The sequence below is a fragment of the Pseudochaenichthys georgianus genome, chromosome 1 (assembly GCF_902827115.2).
Source record: "Pseudochaenichthys georgianus chromosome 1, fPseGeo1.2, whole genome shotgun sequence".
NCBI classification, from domain to species: domain Eukaryota; kingdom Metazoa; phylum Chordata; class Actinopteri; order Perciformes; family Channichthyidae; genus Pseudochaenichthys; species Pseudochaenichthys georgianus.
The window spans coordinates 38,439,719-38,464,738 of NC_047503.1; the positions used below are offsets into that span (position 1 = coordinate 38,439,719).

At 42.9% G+C, this 25,020-nt stretch overlaps 1 protein-coding gene across 2 annotated transcripts in view; it reads left to right on the forward strand.

Moving 5' to 3' along the window:
* inpp4b (inositol polyphosphate-4-phosphatase type II B) overlaps positions 1–25,020 on the forward strand; it is a 173,645-nt gene that overhangs the window by 48,125 nt on the left and 100,500 nt on the right. For both annotated transcript variants that reach the window (XM_034086394.1, XM_071203508.1), the window contains exon 5: positions 16,432–16,511. In XM_034086394.1, the coding sequence (XP_033942285.1) occupies positions 16,432–16,511 (80 nt within the window). The remainder of the gene's footprint in view (positions 1–16,431; positions 16,512–25,020) is intronic.

Consider the following 25,020-nt stretch of genomic DNA (forward strand, 5'->3'; position numbering starts at 1 on the left):
GGATTTGTCTGGATCAATTTCATAATGCATTATTCATTTCAGAATGTAATCAAATATCTCCCCCACCAATCAGCCCAGGCCAAACCTCCCCTAACCCTCCCTCGCCTCTCTCCCCATCATATCGGTGATTGTTAGTGTCACCTGCAATAGCAGATTATCAGCCAAATGAATTACTGGGTCACAGGTGAATTAGCTGACTGTAATCTCTTTCTCTCTGGTAAAAGTAGCTTAGTGTAAGTTAGGTTTTTGAGAGAGAGAGGCGGGGAGAGGAAGAAAGACGAAAATGCTTCAGAAAATCCCCTTTCTGCCTGGCTTCCCGTGGGTTTCTGCAGTGTAATGGTTTCCTTTGAGAGGCACTGGTGGAAAGTGCTGATGCTGTGTGTGTGTGTGTGTGTGTGTGTGTGTGTGTGTGCGTGCGTGCGTGCGTGCGTGCGTGTGTGTGTGTAAGCCTGTGGGTGCCAGCACACTATAAAGTCATGCAATTCATCCTGCAGTTTGTCAATTGAAAGACATTTAATAAAGCATGTTATGACATCTGTCTAAGCCAGGCTGTGTGCAAACAGCAAAGTGCAGCCCTGCCTGTGCCGCAGTCTGCCTCCTTACTCTGTTGATGGAGGTAATGCCACATTGCTTTTCTCCTCCTCTCCAGGAGGACTGCAAAGTAAGTGAGAGTTGGGCAGAGGGGTTCTCGTTGCTGCGTTGTTGTTCTGTTCTGTCGGCGTAGATGGAATTATATGATAACCAGCCAACATTGTTTCCCCCTCTGCACACGCAAAGAGGGTGGGAAGCCTTTAAACATCTCCGTGAAATGTTTTCCCTCCCTTGGAAATACAAATGTATTTGTTTTGATCTTATCTCAATTTTCTTTTTTTAACAATCTCATGTCCTATTCATAAGTGTACAACAAACCCTGCATATATTCATCTGCTATCATAGCCACCAAGGACAAATTCTACTTTCACATAAACACTATATTTAGTTCAAAAGGCTCTTTTGTTGATGTTGTTCCACATCAACTGGCAAATATGTCATTTAGGCAACTAATATGGCTGTGGTGTGCTGAGCTACACGCACAGCTCGCGGCTGTTGCACCTCTCCCACTGTTCCCTTCATCTTGTTGTTTACCGAGCCGAGGTGGAGCGAGCCTTCTGAAATCACATCTTCTGTACAGACACACTTGTCCCACCGGAGAGGCAGGGGCAGGAGAAGCTCCCACACAGTGCGCGCTGTTCAAAATACACTTGGAGGCTCAGCCTTTGCACACTCACAAGTGACCAGGTTGTGCAGTCTCTCGTTGCCATCCATGTACACATGGTGTCAAATAGCTCAAAGGTACAACCTACACATAACACAAATACACATGCACACCTTCACTCATAAACACTTTGATAAAACTTTATAGCGTTTATCTATAGTGAACATAGCTATTACCTACCGATCCATTGGGGACCTGTTGCCTGAAGGAATGTCCACCCACGCAGAGCATTAACCCCCATCTGCTCCAACTGGAAATGCAGTAGAATCTACAATTTGCAGTATGTGTATCTCACTTTGAGATTTCTTATTTTATATACCGTGTATTATTTTATTTTATTTAACCTTTATTTAACCAGATAAAAAAGCATTGAGATAAAATCTCATTTACAATGCTGACCTGGCCAAGAAGGCAGCAACGTTACACATAACACAAAATACAGAGAACATAACTAAGAAAACAAAAGACGAAAAGCAGTCACTACATTGTGCACGTTAGGACAGTAAGAAAGGTACACTACTTATTACTGCAAGAGCAGCTGGTGCACTTCAATGTGTCCCAACACGGTAGTCCAGCCAGAATGCAGTGCAGTTTGGCTGTGGCTGTGGTTCACAGTGAAGTCATGGAGGAGTCGACTCTCAATATAACGGGGCATCAATCCCTGTCTGCCTGCCTGTCTTGGCTGTTAACCACCTCCGGGCTGCACCATTGATCCCCGTAATTGTCTCCCACTCTTCAAAGAGAGCAGAGAGTTGGTTTGATCCGAGCTGTTTACTTTCACAGCCCCTATAGCCCTGCTCTCAGAAGAAGAGAGCTATCAACCACTCCAGGCGCGCGCTAGCATATTATAGCGCTATTACTGTGCGAGTGTTTGTGTTGGGTTGTGTGTGTGTGTGTGTGTGTGTGTGTGTGTGTGTGTGTGTGTGTGTGTGTGTGTGTGTGTGTGTGTGTGTGTGTGTGTGTGTGTGTGTGTGTGTGTGTGTGTGTGTGTGTGTGTGTGTGTGTGTGTGTGTGTGTGTGTGTGTGTGTGTGTGTGTGTGTGTGTGTGTGTGTGTGTGTGTGTGTGTGTGTGTGTTAGGGGAAGAACGCGTGATAGAGAGAGACCCAGCATAGCCTGTAGCCTTACCGGCCTGGGGGTGAGCTCGCAGCTTATTGCTGTTGCATAAGGGCAGGGAATCTATCCAAGGGTATTAAAGGGAACTTGCTACCCAACTCTGTGCTGTGAGCTGTTATTGAAATGTTGCCTTTAAGGCGTCTTCATAATGTTACTTATGTGATATGTCTAACAGGATGTTGTGCTTAACATGTTGTGTTGGTGATTAAATGATAAAGTGCATCCCCTTTCACTCTGCACGCAACTTCTTTCTGTTGCTGCACTTGTGAATACTCAGAGAAGGGGAAGCTGCTAACCACAGCCTCTGCCAGCTGATAGCAGCTCGCAGTAAGTAGCTGATCAAAAAACTTGCATGTGTGAAGCGTATGATCATATGGATCCATCTCCTCTGCTGACAGACTATAGACAGGTCTATACAAATGCAACTATCAGAAAGGGCTTCAAATTTGCCATGCTGCTATTTTAATGTCGTACGCAGGTCAATATAGGGGATTTGAATCCGCTGTGCAGGCTTTGGACCTGCTACCAAGTCATGTTTACAGACTGTGAGCAAAGGAGCCTTGGTTTTTATCACCTAGTATGCGGTGGGGTTAGCTGTTAAAGTTTATAGACCAGCGGAGAGTGCCGGGGAAGGCATTGCTAATGTATTTCCAGTACCAATGCCAGCATGCTAGTTTATTTTTCTCTTTTTCTGTTCCTGCAGCTCTTTCTTTGACGTTGACATAAGAATCTGACTTCCTACGTCTTATTACTCAATGGCATTCTTATCATTCTTAGTGCCCTGTGCAGTACTCAAAGAAACTGTCGGAAGTAGAAAAAACCCCTTTGTTCCCAGAGGAACCAAAACATGATTAAGAAAGCAACAGCAGGGATAGAGAGTGGTAGGAAGAGCTTCTTGGTTTTGGGGGCAAGCATTGACAAGCTGAAGAATGTTTGTGAGAGCAAGTATGAACACTTAGTCTGCATCCCTGTTATTCTGGAGCTTGTCCTCAGAAATAGAGAATGCCATATGCTCAGGAAACACAGCTTTGTGAGGAAGAGGGATATTCATTTGTCCCCTGCTCTTTGACGCTACATGGCTCGATAGATGTTTTGAACGTGCAGAAGAAGGAATCCTAAAAGGAGTTTCCCCTGGCTCTCAGCTGTCAGTCTTTAAGTGAGTATTTACTTTTCAGTACAGCCTTATTTTAGTGCTTATGAAGTCTGAGTCAGCGATACAATATCATCATAGTTCCTGTAGCTTTAGCATGGAAAGTGTGTCACCTTAAATGTTTTTCATAAGCAGAATATATCTTACAGAAGATATATGTTCAGCTCACTAAACAAATTAAACTACTAAAGTCTTGACAGAAAGCTGCATCTTTTCCTTCACTTCCTTCGGTTCAAAGTGTTTGAATGACGTGTGAAGATGTCGGATTGTCTTTAAATCAGAATCTGATTAAAAAGCAACATGTACTGTATAGTCTAATTTGCTATGACAGAAATGGCACACTCGAATGACTGATGAATTAATTCAATGGAAAATATATCAGACTAGATACACAGTGCAACATTATGACATAATATGCTGCCGTTATGATTGATAATAATAATAATAATACATGGGACTTTTATAGCGCTTTTCATGAAACTCAAAGACGCTTTGACAGAGAATTAAGAGGAGAAAAAAGACAAGAGAAAACAAAAAAAACAAAATATAAATAAAATAGATAACAAAGAAATACAAAAAGAGATAAACAGAACAGAAAATAGGGGGGGTGGTCAGAGATTGAATGCAGTGTTGAACAGGTGGGTTTTGAGTGATGTTTTGAATGCTGTGAGGGAGGAAGAATCTCTGATGGATTGGGGTAGTGAGTTCCAGAGGGTGGGTGCAGCAACGGAGAAGGCTCTGTCGCCCCAGAACTTGAGGTTGGTCCGGGTGGGGAGGGACAGGAGGTTGATTGACTTTGTTGGTCATTGTAGCCCATTTTTCAGACAGTGCGCTGTGTTCCTCAACAGATGACTGTAGCGGCAATAACTCCCTATGAGTTAGCTGCTGAGAGGCTAAAAGATGCTCTTTGCTGTGACGCGTTCCATATAAGAGTCCGTAGTCATTTGTAGTCCATGGTGTTTAATAAAGACGAAAACAAACAATATACGACTCCAGACCTGACGGTCAACAGAAAGTATCGGAGCAAATTCACCCTCTTCCTACATCGTATCCTCCCAACCGGAATCCAACAGGTGACTAAATACCAATAAACCACACCCACGTGACCATTCCCGGAAGTGATAAACAATAAGAATGAATGGCGATGCAAACAGAAATACAAGATAATAATACAAATAATAAGTAAGGCAAAAACAAGCATTTTGACTCCTACATTCCGGCCCCTAATTATTATATAACAATTTAAAATAATTATTCCAAACCAATTACAATAAAGCACTGTATATTCTAATGATATGCAGATCATCATGTTTTAAATCCAGTATTCATATATCAGTATACAAGCAATCAAGTCTGCTGTGTGTGTATTGTGAGTGCAGGGTGCAAACATAGTCACTGTATGCAGGGGGCAAGGAGCAAGGTCAAACATTTTAAATTATTTAGACATGGCAAAAGTTTCTCTGCCTCATGAAAAAGGCGTACTTGGCTGAGGGGTATGTTCAGAAAGCCACTATTTGTCTTCATCTGAATCCCAAGTACAAGTCCTTTTTTCCTTGTCCTTTTCCAATCTAATGTGATTGGTCCTTCCAATAGTTTGGCAGATTTTAAGACTGGATCCCGGAACCGCTGATTCCCCATGGAAAGTCTCTGGATGTCTCTGCCACCTTCAGGATAGTGCATCTTAAATTGATGTTTCCACAGCATATTCACTGTCATTACAGATGTCCTGCTGGCACCCATCACTGACTCTGAGAGTTTGCAGTCCTCTTCACCGGCCCCAGTAAGGCCACTTGTATGCAAAGAGGCTGGTTCTTTTCTGTACATCTTAGTTTCCTTTGTTTCTATGTCGTATTTAATTTTTCCCGCTTTCATGGTTGCAAATTTGCTTTCTACTGGATGAGGTTGTGACTCGAGTGTTATGGTAGATGTGATGATTTCAGTGTCAGCTCTGTCCTTGGTTGTTATTGTTGATGTTTTTAGATTAGCTACACTGTGCTCTGGAATGATTGGTGCAGATGTATATATAACTTGTGGCTGGGGTACAAAAGGATCTGCGTTGATATGAAGGGTTTTCTTTTCCTTAAATTCATTTACAAAATATGACTGCTTGCCATCAGATCCTGTAGTGCAGATACTCGGAACACTGGATTTCTTTGATGCAGCAAGAACCTTCATTTTAGCCATGGTGGCGGCGATGTCTCCTTCTAGGTCCAGTTGTTCTCTTCTTCTCCTCAGCTCATGTTCCTGTTTTTCTAAAGCATGTTTCTTTTGAAGTAGATTTTGTAAAACCATCAGGGCGGCCACTTCCGCCTGAGCTTTTATATAAGCAGATGCAGTTCTTGATCTTACTCTGGATCTTGAGCCATGAAAAGAAAATGTGCTAGTTCTGTTTCCAATATTTAACACACTGTCCACTCCATCCTCATTTTCGTTGTTATCACTCATTTTGCATGTTCCAATATGCACACAACAGTATTCACTAATGTCAATCTTGTCACAGACGTGGTGCCTGATCAGTGATCACAGCTGTGCACGTTACAAACGATTCCGGAAATCCAAACCTTCGCCGATATCGGCATAACCAGCACGCACAAAACAGGCCAAATGGCAGTCCCCAATGGACTAACGGCAGCACTTCCAAACTGTGTTCCAAAATAAAACATACACAGAATGAACGCAATTGTGCCTACCGCCTCAACTGGCTGTGATGTGCTCCGTGTCAATCAGTTTCCGCCTGCGGCCACGGTGAATTGTGGCTCCCGAACGTCCTGCCTTCGTCTGCTTAGGATCCGGTCCATTCCGTCGCGTCTTCGATGCGGCGAGCCGTTTCTGTTGACTAATTGTAGCGGCAATAACTCCCTATGAGTTAGCTGCTGAGAGGCTAAAAGATGCTCTTTGCTGTGACGCGTTCCATATAAGAGTCCGTAGTCATTTGTAGTCCATGGTGTTTAATAAAGACGAAAACAAACAATATACGACTCCAGACCTGACGGTCAACAGAAAGTATCGGAGCAAATTCACCCTCTTCCTACATCGTATCCTCCCAACCGGAATCCAACAGGTGACTAAATACCAATAAACCACACCCACGTGACCATTCCCGGAAGTGATAAACAATAAGAATGAATGGCGATGCAAACAGAAATACAAGATAATAATAAAAATAATAAGTAAGGCAAAAACAAGCATTTTGGCTCCTACAATGACTAATACTACCAAATGCGTTAAGTACTGACAAAGCTGCACCATCATAGCTCTGATTTTAACACCACTCTGATATTGAAATATTGATTTAGTTTTCCATCATAATGCACAGTAATGTATTCCTTGTTGTTTCTCACAGTCCACCATTTAGTTAAGATATGGATTTTTCTTAAACCCTCCAAAGCGAGATAAGAATTATCACAGAATTACGTGAGCACAAAAGTTAAGTCACGGAAAGCTATGCCAATTAAGAGCCCACTTTCATGATTTTACACCCAATAATCTTTCGAGAGTAGAAAGAGATTCAAGTTTAGCTTTCGTTTTTATCAAAACCAGACCCAGAAGGCATTTATCTCCCGTTTGAGTTTCATGTTTGCACAGCGAGTCATACTTTTAGTTTAACAGTAGGTGCATTTTGTGCCTTTGATACATTTCAAAAGTTATTCATGAAGGAGACAAAAATAGTACAAACGATTAATAAGGCATGCAATGGGACAACACACCAGAAGAGCACATCAAAGTGTTTTGTATCTCGGTACGAATCAGTTTCATTATTAAACTCAGATACGTAGAGTGCACGCACATTGCCTCAGGACCAGGGCGAGTACAATGAAACACAAAGTACACAGCATCACTTCCCAGGTCAGACTGGGATCAATTAAAATGCCCTTATTTGTTGATCAAATGGAACGGACCAATACATATATACCTGCTGTGTTAGCATAATTAACAACCCTTATTGAATTATGATTTGCAAAGACCTGTCTTAAAGAGACTTTTAGAAAATATGAAACACTTTCAGATGAGTGCATTTGGAAGCTTTTTCCATTTACATCATTAGTCCAAAGATAAACAGTGCTGCCTGTAAAAGTGAAACATTGAATACTTCCATTGAAGCATCGGAAAACCCCATAAAATTACTCCATAACCAGACACGCATTACACCATCAATACTTGCTCGCCTACATTAAGGCTACAAACTAGGGCTGCTCGATTATGGCTAAAATCATAATCTCGATTATTTGGGTCAATAATTGATATCACGATTATCCATTTACTTTGAAAACATCAATTTATTGGAGAAAAAATGTAACAGTTGATTACCCTGAACTTTAAGTATAACTAAACTGAAAAACCAATAAAAAAAAAAAATAATTTGAAAAAAAATAAATAATAATAATAATAAAAAAATAATTGTTCGTTTTATTTCGATGTAGTTGTTTTCGTAATCGTTGCAAGCCATAATCGTAATTGCGATTAAAATACGATTAATTGAGCAGCCCTACTACAAACTGTTTATAACTCATCAGTCCAGTATATTACAGGCTTAAAGGGCCAGTGTGTATTTAGGAATATTAGCAGAGATGCAATATAATATTATTAAAGAGGCCCTTTTATGCTTTTTGGTGTGTTCCCTTTCCTATAGTGGGGTTTATAGACTGTTCGCATGTTAATGGTCGGCAAGATGGGCTGTGGTTTCCGACAGAGGGTTAAAGAGGTGCTTCAGCACAGGCAGTATGAGAGAAATAAAGACCTTTTTGAACATTAAAGCATGCAGACATGTCCCAGTAGAGCAGTGACCACCAACTGGCGGCCCGCGGGCCACATCCGGCCCGCCAGACATTCTCATCCGGCCCGCACGACGGGTGTGACTATGGCGTTGGCGGAGTGGTTACTGCGTTCGCCCCCCACCCATTTCTTTGTTTACAACGTCTCGTGAGTAAGGTGCAGTACCGGAGTCCAACAGAGAGGCAGCAGCTGCGGGGCAGCAGCTGCGGGACAGTAGACTGCGTACTGCGAAACCTTCCCTCCCCTGAAGAAGAAGTGATCCTTCGTTGTGAAGAGTCTGGTTAATGCGCTCCGCACCACAGCAGTAGCCCCGCTGCGACAGAGTCCAACAGAGAGGCTAGAGCTGCGGGACAGTAGCCAAGAAGCAGGGTTGGGTTGTAACGGAAAACATAACAGCGTTACGTAATCAGAATACAAAAATCAAGTAGGCTAACTGTATTCAGCTGGCGTTACATTTGAAAAACGAGTAATCTGATTACAGTTACTTTCGTAAACCTGAAGTGAATACATTTTGGAATACTTATTGGAATTATTGGTGGAAAAGTTTCCTCACAAAATGTAATATTCATTACCGGCAGAACTGTGTGCACACTGCACAGTGCTGCAGCGTGTCTGTGAGCGAGGGAGAGAGAGATGCAGCGTGTCTGTGAGGCCCCGCCCCCGCACGCAGATGAGAGAGAGAGATCTCTTTTAAAATATATTGAAAGTTAGAAACGGAGATGGTTAGATAAAATGTGCAAGATAACATTTCTTTATTGTCGAAATGATGACATTTCATAACGGGATGAAATCAAAATGAATGGCCTGCTGCTGCTGAATGCATGGGGCAAGTGACTGTTTTAAAAGTTATTACATCGTTTCAGATAATAATGATAATTCATTCTATTTAGGGGCGCCTTTCAAAGCACCCAAGGACACCTTACAATTCATAACATATTCCAAGGAAAGGTTTTAAGACAGTACAAAGAATGCAGTCCGGGTGATGTTTTTTATGTGCGGTGCAGATGAGAGAGCTGTCCAGAATGACAACAAGATGTCGTGTTTGTGCTCTTGATAAGCCATGAAAACAGTAAAATAAGTGTCTCCTGTGCACCAAAACATACCCATCTGTTATGGAAAAAGAAAGTATTCCAAAAGTAATCTGAATACTATTTATAAAATGCTGGGCTATATAAAAATCGCTGGCCCGCGATAGCGTCTATTGGTTACATTTCGGCCCTTGGACAAATGTAGTTGGTGATCCCTGCAGTAGAGGCACAACATATAATGATGAAACCTTAAAATGAGCATAAAGGGCCCCCTTTAACTTTCATCAGTGTATAAACAGCTGCTTGCTTTAAGCCAAACTCTGGCTCGAGAGTGAACATTTTTCTTGTGTTTCTTACCTCAAGGCCACCGTATGTCTCCGACACACTCTTTGAAACAATGGGAATACCTGCAGCCGCCTACATTTCATTTCTCCTAGAGCATGTTGTGGTACGAATTGCTTCTGAGAGAGGCAAAGGTTAAAAGATCTGTATGTCTGAAAGATACTGCATGTGTTGCACTCAGTGACTTGTTAGTGCAGTGTTTTTAAAGGCAAGGATAAACAACACACTGTCCTTTTTATAAGTAAATTCCACTGTCTTTACTCAAGGCCGATATGGTATATTGTATATTTGAAAGCTATCAGCTATCTTTAATATAAGCTGTTGGTAAAACATTGAAGAAATGGATAGAGGAGGGTAAACGTGGATGAGCTCAGGTCTGACAGCAGCAGACTTTCTTTCTTTTGAACAGATCAAGAGCAGGGGATTGAGGTCAAGGTAGAGAACCATGAAACTGATAAGTCAGGGAAGGATAGCTGGACAATGTGGAGGGTAGACAGCTAAGAATGAGAACATCAGCTCACCCGGGGAAAACACAGCCGCCTGCTTTTGTCTGCTCCCGTCTGGGGTGACTGGTTGTCTAAGTTTCCTTGCAGCCGTCTGCGCTAAAACCTCAGCTGCCTGTGGCATTTGCTCAATGGTCGTCTCGTGGACGAACACATCCACTGCCTCCATGAATAGAGTGTGAGGACATGTGCAGCGGTGATAGGGTTCAGCCAAATGTGAGTGCTGTTTTTCCAAATGCTTACAAATGTAGGAATTAAGAAGTACTTGGGCTTTTCCTTTCAGCCAGGAGCCTCACACAGTCTGCCTGCAGCAGGTAGCTCGTGCTCTGCATGGTGTACAACCAATCCCTGCCAGTCTCAGTGTGCTTTTCAGGAACTCACAGTCAGAATGCTCTGAAATATGTCTGACATGACATCTTGAACTTCAAAGTCAGCGTTAAAAAAAGGCCTGTTTTCAGTCAGCTTGATTCTTGTTTTGAGCACGCTTTGATCTAGGATTTACCATATTGATGTTCATTTCTGTCAAATTAATTCCTATTGTAAGCAGAATTTTGGAGTTAAAACTCACATAAAAAAGGCCACAGAATACATTAATATATGCTAAAAAGAATGAGCAATAACAACAGAAAATGTACCAATGGATTTGGCTTCAGAATATAAATACTGTTGTGGGAATAAGTGTAATTTCTGAATGATTGGCTACATTTTTTATTTTTTAAGGATTTTTAATTCCAATTTACATTACAGTTCACACGGGGTCACATATCAAGAAAACGAATTGAATGTTTCGTCTCTATGTTTCCAGGTCAATATCTTGGATATAATAATAATAATAATAATAATAATAATAATAATAATATATTTAATTTATATAGCGCTTCTCATCTGCCAAGACAAATCTCGAAGTGCTTCACAACAAGGGATACTGATACACTTTGAGAGATTAAACAAATAATTGTAATAATAATAATAAATCAAAAAATAAAATATAAAATAGAGTACAAAAATAAAAGTCGGAGATAGCGATAAAAATGGCAGTACTCCAGGTGTACCATGCTCAAAGTTTATTGGAAGGCCTGCCGAAAGAAGAGGGTCTTAAGGCCGGTTTTGAAGACCTCGGTGGAAGGGGCAGATCTCAGCTGATCTGGGAGGGAGATATGCCCTCTGCTTTTAGTCATATAAGCTTTATTTTTTAGAAAATAAATGACCATTACTTTCCTTAAAGACTGATCAGTGTGCTTTTCAGGAACTCACAGTTTGAGCGCTCTAAATATGTCTGACGTGACATTTGAACTTCAAATTCAGACATTAAAAAAGCCTGTTTTCAGTCAGCTCGATTCATGTTTTGAACAAGCTGTTTGGCATCTATGTATGCAGATCAATGTCATGGATGTGTCCTCTGCTTTGAGTCATTTAAGCTTTGTTTATTTATAAAATGAAGATTACCATTACCTTCCTGAAAGACAGAACATCGGTCGTTCGGGAAAAAGTTTGAGTGCGCAGAAAAAGGCTAAAGAACACATTAATATTCGCTCCAAAAAATTGCAATACAACTATAAAAGTACACACGCTTTTTGCTACAGCAGCTACTGTAAGATAGTCAGTTTAGGTAGAGATGTGATGTTTCTTTCTCTTAGCACCGAGGTCGCCAATCCTCATTTTCTCATAATAAAGACATCGTTAAACTCAATGTTTCCACCCACACGCTTCCTCCCGTATTAAGACACGTTGACGACTCACCACCATGACCTCCAGTTATCAGTGTGTAGTAAATAACATTCGGTGTGATGCCGGTTGTCTGGATTTGTGCACGGCCGGTACACGTGTGCTTAAGTGTTTGTGTGCGTGTCTCGTTGTTGTTGTGCTTGTGTACCTGCTCTGGGTGATAAGGGCCCGTGTTAGAGCGTGTCCTTTGTTCTGCCGAATGACTCATCCCCCCGTGTCACCGTGGGTAAATTAAACCCTGCTTAATCCGAGGTTTGAGCCGAGATAGTTCAAACCTGAGCTTGGTGCCACTGCTGCTGCTCTGTGGGTTTGTTCGTCATTGTCTCCATGTCTCAAAGGCTTGGCTTTCTTCTCGCTCTCAGTTGCTGCACAGAGAGCGTGTTCAACAAGCCACTTGTGGGATCCTCAAGTATGTCAATATGTGTTTTCAAGTGTTTGCCCATACACACTCCTACACACTTGCACCTTGCAGATGAAATGTATTCAAGTAGCTATAACGTGTGTATTTCCTGTTGGACGTATGAGTCACAGTCTGCAGCCGAGGTGTGACACACAACTGAGACAGTTTCCTCTCTCTCTGTCTCCTTGTTCTTCAAAGAGGCTTCTTTTAGACTCAATATAAAGTACACATTATATATGGATTTAAACTAAACATTAAATATCTATCTCTTGCTATCATTCTTTCTCTAAATTCCTTTTCCCTTTACTGCATTTATATGTGGGTTCTCTACCCATTGACTGTCTGTCTTCCTTCCTCTCTGTCCCTTCCTCTTCTGTGTTAGTCACCCTCCTCCTCCTGCGCCCTCTCCACCTAGGCTGCTTGTATTTGTTGACTCCCTCCCCTCTTGTGACTCCCTCCTCCTTCTCTCCTCCCCCCGTCTCTCTCTCTCTGGTCTTACTCCTGTCAAGCAGCCGCAGCCACAGCAGCAGCAGCGGTAACGCCGGTAGCTCGCTCCGTTCTCAGTCACAGCGGAGGCAGCAGGGTGTGTGTCTTAATGTGTGTGTGGGTTTCATGTGTTTTCAATGTGTGTATCAGCCAGTGTGCCTGCTGCTCTTTGAGCATATGGAGTTACTCTAACTAAAGACTGGAGGAAGATATGTAGGAAGAACCGTCTTGGAGCTCATTAAGAGGAAGAAAGAAGACATTACATCTCTGTTCCTCTCTCTATTACTGTCAGCCTCTCCTCATTTCTATATCGGCTTTTTAAACTGCTGTACTCGTGCTGCTGCACCATAACTGTAAGTGGACCTCCGTGTGTGTGTGTGTGTGTGTGTGTGTGTGTGTGTGTGTGTGTGTGTGTGTGTGTGTGTGTGTGTGTGTGTGTGTGTGTGTGTGTGTGTGTGTGTGTGTGTGTGTGTGTGTGTGTGTGTGTGTGTGTGTGTGTGTGTGTGTGTGTGTGTGTGTGTGTGTGTGTATGTGTGTGTTGTTTTATAATGTACGTGTTGTGTGTGTGTGGGATGTCAATGTGTGTGCCCTAGTGCACACATTTGCATGTAAGTACAAATGGCGTGTCATGACATCTCTTCTGACTTAATTAGGCCACTTTGTCGTGAAGCTCTATTGGGAGTGAAGGAGCATCCATGTAGGCACTCTGACCTCCACGGGATAACTGTGGTTATATTCATAAACGTTGGCCAGATGTGTGTTTATTCAGCCGGTGCCAAAACTGTCACGGCTGCCATTTATACAGAATGCCATTTGTTGGCATAGCATGTCAATGAATGTCCTGTCCTCCAGGTATTCTCTGCAGCCCGTGTGTGTGCGTGTGTGTGTGTGTGTGTGTGTGTGTGTGCGCTGCGTGCGTGCGTGCGTGCGTGTGTGTGTGTGTGCGCGTGTGTGTGTGTGTGTGTGTGTGTGTGTGTGTGTGTGTGTGTGTGTGTGTGTGTGTGTGTGTGTGTGTGTGTGTGTGTGTGTGTGTGTGTGTGTGTGTGTGTGTGAGTAACCCCAGGGTGTGGAGAAAATCAATAGCTCTACAGCTTGAGTTGGCCCGTTTACCTCTGCCCAGTGACGGAGAGACAGGCCTTCACTGGTCCTGAGACAAGAGCTCGGGGTTGCCTGTAACCTCACGATATATCAGCTCCAACATGTTCCTGTTCCTCTGGCTTTGTGTGTGAGCGTGTATCCTCAAGAGCACTTTGTGTTTGGTTAGGTTAGGTTGGTGTGTTTATCTTTGGGCTTGTGTAAAGTGTCCTGCGCTCTCGTTCTTTGAACACTAGTGAAGGACACCGTAGATCAAAAGTTTCTCTCTTGGCACGCGAGCGGCATGGCCAAGAGAAGCAGCCGCGGGAATGAAGAAGATGGATAGAACAAAGAGAGTGCCAGAGCATGAGAGAAGGAAACCATCACAATCAATCCTCCGTGATCCAGGGAGAGCATCGTTTGTCTTCTTTCTTCACTCCTCCTCTTGCCCCCATCTTTCTCTCATTTCCCGTGGTACAGCCACTTTGATCGTGCGTGAGAGGACGGTCTCCAGAGCTTCATTACTTTAAAGCCCTCGTCATGAGGGGTCATAAAAGATGCTAAGGAATGGATTCCTAAGACCATTTACCAGACGCTCGGTGCTGGCTTGGGAGTAATGGCTACATAGGGATATAATGTTCCTCCATGGGGTGTAATAGCCTTCTGTGCCTCGCGCTCTGGGTTATCAGAGCAATCTACGATTGGCTGATAATACCTCATTGCTGAAGCATATGACGTTTTGCATATCAAGCCTACTGAGGATCCCAGCGCTGCTTAATTAAATAAGGACATACCACTGCGCTGCACGGACACGTCACTGAATGTGCTGCTTCAGGCGGTTCCTGGTGTAAGCTGCTTTTAAAACCTTCTGTTATTGTTTTCTTTTCATACGACTCTTGACGGACCTTGTGTTTAGGTTTCTTCCTCTTTGTGTGTGTGTGTGTGTGTGTGTGTGTGTGTGTGTGTGTGTGTGTGTGTGTGTGTGTGTGTGTGTGTGTGTGTGTGTGTGTGTGTGTGTGTGTGTGTGTGTGTGTGTGTGTGTGTGTGTGTGTGTGTGTGTGTGTGTGTGTGTGTGTGTGTGTGTGTGTGTGTGTGTGTGTGTGCACGCGTGCGTGAGAGTCCCTGTTTGCCTGCATGTGGGATTCGTATGCAGGGGAAGCAGGAACATGCTCAGGGAGAAAAGAATTGAGAGAAAAGGTCAGTAGACAGGATGCCCTTTTTGATCTGATACAGGAGACCGTAGAGAGACCGTGGAGAGCAACGCAGTGGGAGGAACCGAGATTAGAGGTGAGAGTGAAGCCAGACAATAGAAGAATAGACAGAAGGAGGGTAATAATAATAATAATATATTTAATTTATAAAGCGCTTCTCATGTGCCAAGACAAATCTCGAAGTGCTTACCAAACTTTCCCTCATTTAGCTTCTCAAAGGAGAGCATGTGTGGCTTTTTGGTTCGTATGTGGTGCTTACAGTAGGAGTATGCTACCGGAAACGTGTTTGGGTTTGGACTGTCTGGAAAACAACGTGTTTTCAGACATAATGAGTACTGGGAAGTTATAATGAGCATTTTGGTATTTTTCTGAATTCTAATTGACACCATTTTGGATCGATGAAGTGCGGCAGCGGGCCTGGTCTACAGTGTAATCCATAATGGCAAATGATTGTTGCCATGGTTATGACTGTCTATTTGGTGCGATACTGATCCTCCATATCGATTCAGTTCATCCCATGTTCAGATGCTGGCGTGTTTTCGGTGTGGACAGTAAAAATGTGTCAAATGCAAGCTTTCTTAAAGCAGTCCCGTTTTGATTTGCAGACGCAAAGCTTTGACATCCATGTGACGCCACAGACAGGGGCAACACACCAATTATCGTCATATCAGTGTTTGCAGAAGCAGAACTGGCACTAATGTGATAGCTTATTAATAAATAAAACACCTTCCTTTGGTTGATGAAAGTTCTATAAAAGACAGCAGTGTTGTGAATACCTTAAATAAGATATTTGCTTCCCCTTGTGTACCTGTTGTTAATTACCTACTCTGTAAGTTACTCTCTATTCGGAGCAGCCTGTGTCCTCTGCACTACCCCCCCCCCTCCAAGTCCATCAGCACAAGCTATGTTAATGATGGTACATGCAGGGCTTTACTGTGTGTGAGAGAGAGTGTGTGCATGTGTGTGCTTCCTATGAATGAAGATCATCCGTCTCGGTTATTGATGGGCTCGTCCCCGTCCTCTCTCCATGACCCAGTTCTGCTGCGCTGACACCTCCTGTTCACTTCAGGGCAGCCTGCAGCAAACACAGGTTGTCAGAGCGGGGAGAAAGGGGAGAAGGAGGGTGAAGGAGAGACAGGAAAGGAGAGTGGATGTTGTGTCCCTGGCTGTGTCTCGTGTCAACACGATCTTACATTTGTGCTGTTTCAGATCACAGGGCTCAAAGTGAATCCTGACATGTCGTCTGACATTTACTTGTTTTTAACTCCTCTTGCAGAAAAGAGTTTCCCGGTCTTCTTTTCCTATTATTTTAACTCTTCACTTGCTGCTCCATTTTAACGTTCTTCTTTCTCCTCTGTCTGGTTCTACAGAGCAGCTTCCTGGGTAGTGCCACATTTTCAGTGGGCGATCTGCTGAGGGCTAAAGATGAACGGCTGACCTTGAGTCTCAGGTAAGTGAATGTTCCACTCTGTTCCTCGCCCTCTGTGCTCCTCCAGGCTATAGAAAATGTCAACTCCAGAGTCCGAAGATTATGCTTCTCCGCACGGAAAACTGACAGACCGACTTAAACATCAAACGGAGGCGAGTTGGGAAAAGAAACATGCCCACAGATGTTTCAACAGCAGCTTCAGGAACGGAGCAGGAGCTGCCAGGGTTGTCTGTTACGGAGATGTTGTGAGAGCGTGTGGGAATACAACACTCTGATCTGCTTTTTGTGTGTTTCTGTGGCAACCGGGGGCGGGGAATACGTGTGATTCCTGAGATGAGTGGATCGAAATGGAATGTGTCTTGTTTGAAGGTGGGCCAACCTTTCTTTTTTGTTCAATGACATCTTTTTACATTTTGAGATCCACGTGGGGCATACATCAAGTTGTGTTTGTTTATTGTTCGGTCTATATGAAAGAAGGTCGATATTTAGAGAGCTAATGGTTTACTAAGACTGTTGCTTTCCTTGAAATAGAATCAGTATCATTTCAATAGAGACGATTTTGGAGGACAAATTGCTACTGATAGCTGGGCTCTGGAACAAGAATAACGGTGTGTCCTTCTTAGAAAGGGCTTGACTTGATCGCTCAGGAATATGATTCAGGTCAAAGAATAAATGGCTACCAAGGCTTTACAAGCGTGACATGGTAGGTTTAGTTATTTAACACACAGCAGTTTAAGCGTCCAAGATTTAGTGTTGAAACTAAGCCAAGTGCAACTGATGCATTGGTTGAACAATTGTTTTGTTTATTGTTTAAATACTTGGCAGTTCTTTTAAAGGAAGAGCGCAATCCAGAAACTCCCTGATCAACAGTAGGGATGAGAATTTGAGTAAAAGTACCGTTCGATATTTACTTAGTGGGTACTTTTCGACTGTTGTTCAAAGACACCGCCCACCATCCTGACCTGAAACCACTTCTGCTGAGTGCTTCACTCCTGAATGGCTCCGTTGTAGTAGACTATGCTGACTACCTGGCAGACTTCCCTCTCCGCCTCCTTTTGGGTTATTTTGAAGGATTCCACACAAAACATTTTTGAAAGGCTTTCTTTGCATCTTTCTCCTGCTTTTCTCAAAGTGCTCTATTCATCTTTCGGAAAAGAAACTAACAGACTTTTCTTACGAGTTGTTTTAACACCGTGGCATGTGAGCAGGGAGGAGTAATTATCGCCCCCCACTCCAGGCCGACCTGTTCATATAACACCAGGATCTGGTCACATGCTCTGCAGGAGTTTCTGGTCAAAATAAGGGAATATAGATTTATTCCTGACAATATAATACACTGAACAAAAATATAAACTCAACACTTTTGTTTTTGCTCTCATTTTTCACGAGATGAACTCAAAGATCTAAAACATTTTCTATATACACAAAATAACCATTTCTCTCAAATATTGTTCACAAATCTGAAAAAATCTGTGATAGTGAGCACTTCTCCTTTTACCGAGATAATCCATCCCACCTCACAGGTGTGGCATATCAAGATGCTGATTAGACAGCATGATTATTGCACAGGTGTGCCTTAGGCTGGCCACAATAAAAGGCCACTCTGAAACGTGCAGTTTTGCTTTATTGGGGGGGTCTGGGGGGGTCCGAAAACCAGACAGTATCTGGTGTGAGGGGTAGGGTTAGGGGTGGGGTTAGGGTTAGGGTTAGGGGTGGGGTTAGGGTAATGTTGTGAATCGAGTGGCCCATGGTGGTGGTGGGGTTATGGTATGGGCAGGCGTATGTAATGTAATGGACGACGAACACAGGCCACTCGATTCACAACATTACCCTACCCCTACCGCTACCCCTACCCCTCACACCAGATACTGCCTGGTTTTCGGACCCCCCCAGACCCCCCCAATAAAGCAAAGATGCACGTTTCAGAGTGGCCTTTTATTGTGGCCAGCCTAAGGCACACCTGTGCAATAAGCATGCTGTCTAATCAGCATCTTGATATGCCACACCTGTGAGGTGGGGTGGATTATCTCGGCAAAGGAGAAGTGCTCACTATCACAGATTTTTTCAGATTTTTGAACAATATTTGAGAGAAATGGTTATTTTGTGTATATAGAAAATGTTTTAGATCTTTGAGTTCATCTCATAAAAAATGGGAGCAAAAACAAAAGTGTTGCGTTTATATTTTTGTTCAGTGTAGTTGCATTAAGTATTTACTCATTATTATGGATATTCAAAATGCATGACCCACCCCTCAACAACCACTCACAACATGTTGCTGCAGTGATGTGCAGGTGGATCACCGCTCGGTGTGTTTTACAGGTGCAACACATCACACTTCTGTCCACACTAACCCTTATATGGTCATAGGTGGATGTTGAGAGGCAGGTGTTGTGGTTAAGCTAATGCTAAAGCTAAAGGCTTGCTTTGCACACCACTTTTACTACTGCTGCTTTCATTGCTTGCTGCGAGCATTTCCCCACTGCATTCTAACAAATATTTCATCATGTATTATGTTGCCATGTACAGAGTGCAGGGATACATTCTCCTGTTTGTATTCTCAAACTGAATTTCCTTTTTCCTTCACACTCATAGTTGTGTCTGGGAATGTTCCCTCTGGGCAATCCTCTCTTTCCCCTGCTCCTTTTGACGTCCTTTTCATTTCCTGTAGGTGATCCCATGTCACGAAGTATGATTGTATCTTGCGCGATTGACTATATAAGCGGCTGAGAGAAGAGAAAATGACAGCCCCCCCTCTCTGTGCCTTTGCACATGTGTGTGTTTGCATGCACACTTTCACGCTGGAGGTTGAACAGCAGAGACATGTCACGCCGCTTCCCTGTAGTCACACTGTTGTCTTTCTGGCTCATGTGTTGTTCTCTGGTTTATTATTTATTCCGGGGGAGAACATAAAGTCCTCCTGTGATACTCACAATGCAGCCATAAGGCTTTTTATAGCAGGAACATCTAAATCTGTTTTAAACCATGTCAACAGTTTGCTACAGTATTCCAGACCATTACAATAGCATTAACCACCTACTGTGTATTAAATGCTGCATGGGAATTAACATTTCCAGAATCAGAAAACCCTTATGTGTCCCGCAGCAGGGACATGTTATGTTGCTGCAGCAGCAGATATACAGTGCAGATTAAAGACAGTAGGACAAATAGTAGAGTTGCATAATAAATACATACAAATAAATGGCTTGTGAGTGATTCACAAGTGGGGGGTCAGAAGTCCCAATTGGGTCTCAAGACGAATCATAAAGGTCACCAAAATGATTAAGGAACACATTTGGGCCGAACACATTTGATTGAGTTTGATCAGACTTCGCATTAATCTAAGCTTTTCTCTTGTTAATAAATGGCGGATTTGACCTCTTCAGGCGTTTGAATAATTTAACTTAAAGCAGGGGGGAAATGCAAACGGCCATTATTTCGTTTTGGGGGTCATACTCAAAAAAGGTCAGGGACCCCTGCTTTAGGGGTTGTTGAAAATCATCCCAGAACATTTGGAAAGCTATTCACTGTATAATCAAAGTGAAGTGAGTACAGAATAATAAGAAATAAAAACACAGATATGACTTTAACTCATCGATGTGCTGCTAATGACCAAAGATTATTCAAGCACAGCAGTTCAGACATCTGTACTGTGCTAAATAATGACAAGCAACATATTTAAAATCTCCCCCACACACACAGACACACACACACACAGTTCTCATGGCCTGAAGAGCGGCTGCTGGGGAAGTGTTGGAGCAGCAATGTGTTACAGTGCGCAGTCGACGATGCATGCGTAACTAAGACTGACACGCCGTGGACGAGCCTCTGATTCACAGTTCACATTAGTTCTGCTGGCCAGGCAGCTCCACTGCAGCTCTGTAATGCCTTCTCTAAGAGCAGACATTTCATTTTACTGCCATGTGTTGGGTATCATTTGGATTTGAACAATTCTGGTTCTGATTTCGTTTCTGCGATTCCATTTCGTAACAGTTCTGGATTTCATTCTTTTGAGGGTTAACATGCTTTTTTCACAGGAAACAAAAAACAAATATATACAATCCTTTAAATAGATTAATGTTCATACTCACAATTTGCTTCCTCATGTTTGTGGAACCTGTAAATGGATAGGTTTGATTGGGTCATTGATATTATATTATCAGATTGAATAATTATCTGTTCATTTCATCTTCATTCACAACTTAGTTAAGATGCGTGTCGCTTACTGATCGGTACCAGAAATGTAATTATTTGCGAAGCTCTACCAAGTCCCAAGAGCACGCAAATGTGCGTGTTTAGAAACGGATAGGCAGAACTGAAATGATCTTACGCGTTACCTGGCAGTTTGGATGTGGTTCTTATTTGTAACAGAGTTTTGCTTCCTGACTCTAATCCTCACTTCGGTTAGTTGTTGCAGAAAGTTAGTTACTTTGAGTTCACTTTGCTCAGCAGAGGGAAAGAGGGACTGCTTTTATCTCCACTACACAATAAACTATTCCCTTTGCTGACTTCAAAAACCAATCCGACTTTGACCAGCTTCTCTTCATCGGCTCCAGATTGACGTTGCTGCTGAGCATAGGTAGAGAGGAAATTGGTGTTGGACCAGCACCAGTGTGTGTGTGTGTGTGTGTGTGTGTGTGTGTGTGTGTGTGTGTGTGTGTGTGTGTGTGTGTGTGTGTGTGTGTGTGTGTGTGTGTGTGTGTGTGTGTGTGTGTGTGTGTGTGTGTGTGTGTGTGTGTGTGTGTGTGTGTGTGTGTGTGTGTGTGTGTGTGTGTGTGTGTGTGTGTGTGTGTGTGTGTGTGTGTGTGTGTGTGTGTGTGTGTGTGTGTGTGGTTGGGCCTTCAGTAAAGTTCTCTCTGACCACCTCCAGCTCATTCCTTATTCCCTGGATTTCTTCCTCTCTCTCAGGTCGCGCTCACTTTCGCTCACTTTCATGTGTGGCTGATTAGGATGTTAGTCACGGATTGTTTTGGTTTCCTGTAAGGCCGACCGGTTAGATGTGGGTCCCCTTTTTGTTAAGGTTCCTGACAGTGTCACGTTGAATGAGGGAGAGGGTTGCTTACATGGACCTTTTGAAAAAAGGGCTACCCGGAGATTGTGTTGTTTCTTTGAAGTCTCGACCTTTTAGTTATCAAAGAGCAGAAAACTGATTTAAAGGGAATTATTGATGTTTAATTTGGTCAGCACACAAAGTCAGCCTGAGGATAGATCTGCACCTTCACAAACATTACAAACAGAACCGGTTGAGTGTCTTACTTAAAGACTCTTTTGGAGTTTGTTAGCAAAGATAAGAATGAATTTGAACAACATTAAAAGTTGGAGTGTGTGCTCTGCTTCTGAAGTCTGAGCAGCAGATACTCAACACTGATGTCCTCTAAGGAAATGATTTAGCAGCAATGTCACTGTGCTATTTGAGGTCAGGTTTAGATAGCTGCAGTGTTGAAACCATATATACAGTCTATGGTTGAAACAAGCCCAGAAGAGTGACAGAGACAGAAGAGAGAAGCCTCTTTCTCACTCATTGTTGTATTATTTATTTATATTCAGCCCACTCACTTCATGGCATTGTTAGAAAAGTATCGACTAGACTAGACGTCTAGATCAAAGTGACCTGTGTGTGTGTGTGTGTGTGTGTGTGTGTGTGTGTGTGTGTGTGTGTGTGTGTGTGTGTGTGTGTGTGTGTGTGTGTGTGTGTGTGTGTGTGTGTGTGTGTGTGTGTGTGTGTGTGTGTGTGTGTGTGTGTGTGTGTGTGTGTGTGTGTGTGCGTGTGTGTGTGTGTGTGTGCGTGTGTGTGTGTGTGTGTGTGTGTGTGTGTGTGAGAAAGGACCCATCCTGCAACAGGACACACTATACAGGTATAATGGTCAGAAACAGAAGACTTCAACAAAGTAGCCTACATGTAGAGTCAGCGACTTCACAGAAATACAAGCCCAACGTTTCCTGTAATAGCGGATGATATTGAGAAGATGTATCTCGTTGCAGGTGTGTGGCTATGCCTGCGTTGCTCCAAGTGTGTGCATGTGTGTTTTGAAGATATACAGAAGAGCAGCATGACCTCAGTCTTTCAGGTTACACCTCTGAGATCTCAGATAGAACCACCTCACAGCAGCATGCGCGTTGTAACCTGCCTGCAACGTAAGTGCATGTCCAGAGTTTCAAAATGTGTCACTTTCGGTGCAGGCGTTTGCATGTTCTGTAATGTAACTGATAACTATCAGCAGTACTCACTGTTTTGGGCTTATTTACGTAACACAAACAATCTAGCAGTAAGAAGCAACATTAGCAATGATTTGGAGCTGTTGACTTAATAAGAGTCTAGTGTCTACTCTTATTTTTGTTTTCAAAGAAGTGTCTTTAACAGCTAGTTTCACAACATCCTGTTTCCCAGCTAGTTGCTAACCTTGGCTATCTGCTGTTTGGTGTTTTGCAGGTTGTGTATAGTGGATAAAATATCTGCCTGCTTTTGCTTGAACAAGGTTAACTATATTAAAAACAGTAAAGGTGCAAAAACAAAACATTAAGCTGAAAGATGCTAAAACGCTCGAAAGGGCTGAGAGCAACTAATTATATCTTCAAAGTTGTCAATATGAAAAAAAACCTTTTCCCATCACATACTATATATATATATTTTCGTTTTTAAGCTTGAACCATCGTCCGATACTTATGTTTTAATATTAAAATACATACTGTCTATAACCTCGTCTTCACACGGTCCCACTGCAGCCTGCTGCCTTTGCCCTGTACCTGCACAGAGCCTGTCGTGCATCTCTCTGTGCTTTAGTGTTATATGGACTTGGACTCCTCCTGACTCCCTTGTGGCCATAACTCAGAGTGAACGGGCTACTGTACCTCAGAGTGCTCCTAGATCTGGGCAATGATGCATCGCATAGCCAGACTTAGTCAGGAGTCTTTATTTACAATGCAGTAATAATTGGGTTCTTAATTTGTTGCCGGATGAAAGATGCTTTCAGTACATGTTCTGTAGTATTTACTGCAGCGTCATGCTGAGTAATGGTCTTAGGTTTTTATTTGAGAATGTAGCCATTGATAGCAATGGAACAAGTGATTTAAATGGTTTGCGATTTAGCGTTGCTTTATTCATAAATTGTCATGTGTTCTTGATTTTGTTGCATATTATTTCAAACCCAAGCGAGAAACGAATTTGCATACATTTGCAAGTTTGTATCCTGCCCCTCTTCAGGCTCGGCAGACTTGTTTTTAGTGAATAACTTAAGATGAGTTGTACCTGCTTCTACCTCCGGTATCGAGTTTGGCACGCACATTTCTAAATGTAGCATGGTTTAATGGGGACTGGGGACGAGCAACACACCACGGAGCTACGGGAGCTGGAAGGATGTCAGCACTGCAGAGGTCTCTCAATAATGCATGGTATGTATACACACAGGAAGGAAGATTATTTTCTCAAAACTGAAGCAAGCCTCCTTCACCCTACACAGAGTCTTTTTTAATGGAACAATGGGTAATGTGAACATATACATACAAGACACACAGAAGGTCATGCAGAAGCACACAGGGGTATAAAGCAAGCTTTTACAAAATGAGGGACTTAATCCAGTTTGATATTGTTATTTCAACCCAGCTGAAAGCTCAGCATTTATTCTCTTGCCCTCTCAGTCTCACGCGCCGTGGTTCTCTTTTGCTCGTCTTGTTATCTCGAAAACTTTATACACTCAGTAGGAGAGGCACTCAATGACCCAGTTCTACGGCTCGGTTTGAGATTTGATTTTGATATGCGTTTGTGTCCTTGTGTGTGTGCGTGCGTGCGTGCGTGCGTGCGTGTGTGTGTGTGTGCACAAGATTGACTATGGCAGGGCTACATTATCTCAGACCAGTGCCTTGGCTGCCTGGCTTCATGGTTTATTCATCCATTCCCATTGGATAACGCCTCACTTTGCTATCCCACCAACAGTTATGCTATCATGATAATATTATTTCCCCCCCCCCCCTCTCACTATCTCCATGGACCTATTTTCACACTTACCCAGAGAAAGCTCACTCTCCCTCACATTGTATCCGCCGTGAATGATTTGTATCTGAGCACGACCTCAACGCCTAAAGATCAACTATGATACGCTTCTACAGAAGAAAATGTATGCTTTTTATAAATTAGTCATCTTCTGGAGACGTTCATCTTTCCACACAGCCAGATTACGGGGACGTCCCTCTCATGTGTGGCTGGAGAGCTGATACCCACATAGTAAGGTTGTTGGGTTGATCTTAGGCATGTAGTGGTTGTGATTACAGTCTGACTAAGTCACTCAAATAGCATTGTGTGGGCATTTGGTTAAAGAGTCCTTTAGAGAAATGCTAAATTAATGATCTCCATATTGTAAACAACATGAAAAAAAAATACCAGACAATCATTAAATAAAAATGTGTGTACTTATCTGCCTGTGTGCTAAAGCAGACTTGCTTATTACACGACTCTGTGGAGGGAGTCTTCTTCCCTCCCTCGTGACAGTCGCTCAGACTCATACGTATGTCGCCATGTTTCACTATGTAGTCATTAGCT